At 53.4% G+C, this 2,836-nt stretch overlaps 1 protein-coding gene across 1 annotated transcript in view; it reads left to right on the forward strand.

Annotated features, from left to right (window-relative positions):
* Nucleotides 1-2,836, forward strand: part of CDX1 (caudal type homeobox 1) — a 12,915-nt gene that overhangs the window by 9,477 nt on the left and 602 nt on the right. The window contains exon 2 of the mRNA XM_010142425.1: nt 2,710-2,828. Coding sequence (XP_010140727.1) covers nt 2,710-2,828 — 119 coding nt within the window. The remainder of the gene's footprint in view (nt 1-2,709; nt 2,829-2,836) is intronic.

The following is a 2,836-nucleotide window of genomic DNA, read 5'->3' on the forward strand; positions in this document are numbered from 1 at the left end:
GCCCTGTGGGAAAGCGAGTAGCAGGTGGGGGTCCTCTGTGGGCTGGGTCCCCCCAGCATCGCTCCAGCCCAGCACTGTGCCATGGTCAGTTTGTTTCAAGCCACCAGGGTCGATATGTGCCAAAGAGGAGACAAACACCCAACACGCTGTCATAGACCCCTCACATGCTAAGTCGCTGCGTTCCAGCAGTGTGTCTGCAGACACCTCCACACACATCTTGCTCAATCCAATTACCCTTTTCACCCTGTTTTTACCTGCAGAGTCACCCCGTGTGGCCAGAGGCGGGTTTGTGAGAAGGGATTAGGTGTTCGCTTCCAAACAGCCCCGGGATGAGCTGGGCCTCTCACTCTCTAAAGCAGTGACTGAACTCATTGCATCCCTCAAACAAGAGTTGGTGGCTAAAGCCCAGCCCTGGTGCTGGGAGGTCTGGTTTCTACTCCGTTGCAGCCTTGCTGTGCTCCTACTCTCCTCCTCAGATCACTAGAGACCTTCGGAACAGGACTGGCACCTTCAGCACCACCCCGCTCATGTTGTGCCGAGCCCATGCCAGCACCTCCAGGAGCAATGGCAGGAGGACACCGAGAGTGACATAATCATGGAAATTTGGCACTAACTTGAATAGTGGGGCTGCTGCTTCTCTGCCTGGGAGAGCCAGGGTCAAGCCTCAGCAGAGCAAGATGCCTCCCGTGCCCATCCTGGCTCCCACATGCACCCAGGGATGTGCACACACTCATGTGCTTCCATGGTTTGCTCGTGGCCAATGACAGGAGCTGGACCATTGCTGTCTCTTGCTTATTTTCTAGAAAACCAGCTGCCTTTTTGCATCCCATGGGATGCTGTGAGGGAGATGACTCCGAGGGAGCCCCTCTCCCACTCACAGAGCACTGTGGCTTTGTGTTGTCCTGTCTCCAACACCCTTTTACATCTATCTTTCAGCATAAGAAGTGGCGCAGGGAAGTCCTCATCTGCTTGCAATGGAGCAGCAGGGGAGACACACCCTTAAATATGAAACTGAGTTGTTTGAGAAACAGATTTGCAGTATGGGGCTGGGGTTCTGGCTCTGTGGAGATTCTGTGGTGTCTGATTGGGGTTGAGTCCACTGTGAAGTTTCTGAAGCATGGTTTTTCTCTGTGCCACCCAAACTCCTGCTTCCACTGGGATGATCAGAATTCAGTAATATTGCTGAGACTTCTCACTGTCCATCGATTTGGCCAATGTGCCAAGGATATCCCTGGGAGGATGGATGAACAGGGTGGCAGGCACACAGAGATCCCCTTTCCTGGGGGAAGCATCCTGCAAGCAAGGTTTTACAGGTTGCTGGGTCACTAGACATCCCTCCCTGCACATTTGCAACAGGGATGGGCAGTATCCTGTCCATGCTGGTACACCCAGGGGAGCCCTGAAGCTGGAAATCCATGAAGCTGTTCTGGGCTTGCTCCTACCCCTTCCCATGGCAGCTCTGCTCTCAGCAGCGGAAATTCAGGACAAGATGTGCAAACATGATGCTAGGCAAACAAAGGGCCCGGTTCCCAGCCAGAGGGACAGTGGCTGCTTGGCTGAAAGCACGGCTCCATCCCCCCCGCACCCGGCAGCTCTGCTCTCAGCAGCGGAAATTCAGGACAAGATGTGCAAACATGATGCTAGGCAAACAAAGGGCCCGGTTCCCAGCCAGAGGGACAGTGGCTGCTTGGCTGAAAGCACGGCTCCATCCCTCTCGACGCCCTGGAACAGGATTTTGCTATTTCGGGCAGAGAAGCAAATATTCACAACTATGTTTTTTCCCTGCTCATGGGCATTTCTGCAGAGGAAAGCACCAGGTACCTGTCAGCAAACTGCCAGGCACAGGCATCCTTCCTCCAAGTGCCTGGCAGCCCAGGCGGAGTTCAAGGTGTTGACTCCTGCTCACAGCTTGCCCCGTGTGTGTGGGGGGCAGTTAACAAAGGAGCTATCAGAGAAGACTGGTCTATCCTTGACTATTTTTCTGCTAGAAAGCAGCAGGTGCCATTTGCAGTCCCATGATACGTGTATCTGTGGTATCATGTATTCGTGGTCCTAAGCTCTGTCCGTATCTGGGGGGGCCCAAGGTGACAATCGGGCTGGCTTTGGCTACACATTGCTGGTCTGTGGAGCCAATCCCCCGGAGCTTTCTCCAGTGCATCTTTGAAGATTGCACCAAGCAAATAAAAGCAGTGCTCTCTGTCTTAGCTTGGTAAAGGGAGAATGAAAATCACCCTTTTGGTAGCAAAGAAGTGCTGTTGTCCCTGAGTTTTTTCTTTCTGTCCTGATCTGTGTGCCTCGGGCTTCCCTCTGCACTCTCAGGCTGTATTTTTGTAGGCAGCTTGTCCTGAGCCCACCCCAGGGCTCGCAGCTCTGCTCCATTCAGGGACAGTGTGTCATGGCACGTGGGATTTTTGATCTATCTTGCTGGGATGCCTCTGAAACTTTCCTGCTGTTTCCACCAAGCAATTTCTCCAAATCCCAGGTACTTTTCAATATGGAGAAACACCCTGGTACTACCTAGGGTGGGCATTAAATCCTGTAGGACCGTCATGACTCTCTTTTCCACTGGTCCCCAGGGCATTGCCATGTTTCTCCTGAGCTCTCCACAGGTACTTGTGTATCTCCTATATGCCCCTGAGGATGCTCCTACTGCTCCACTGCTTCCCTTCATCTTCTCTCAGCCCACCCCTTCTCTGCTTTCTCTACCAGGCAAGACCAGGACGAAAGACAAGTATCGGGTGGTGTACACTGACCACCAGCGCCTGGAGCTGGAGAAGGAGTTTCACTACAGCCGCTACATCACCATCCGCCGCAAGACAAAGCTGGACGTGGCCCT

Source organism: Buceros rhinoceros, unplaced genomic scaffold (assembly GCF_000710305.1).
Source record: "Buceros rhinoceros silvestris isolate BGI_N320 unplaced genomic scaffold, ASM71030v1 scaffold18798, whole genome shotgun sequence".
Classification (NCBI taxonomy): domain Eukaryota; kingdom Metazoa; phylum Chordata; class Aves; order Bucerotiformes; family Bucerotidae; genus Buceros; species Buceros rhinoceros.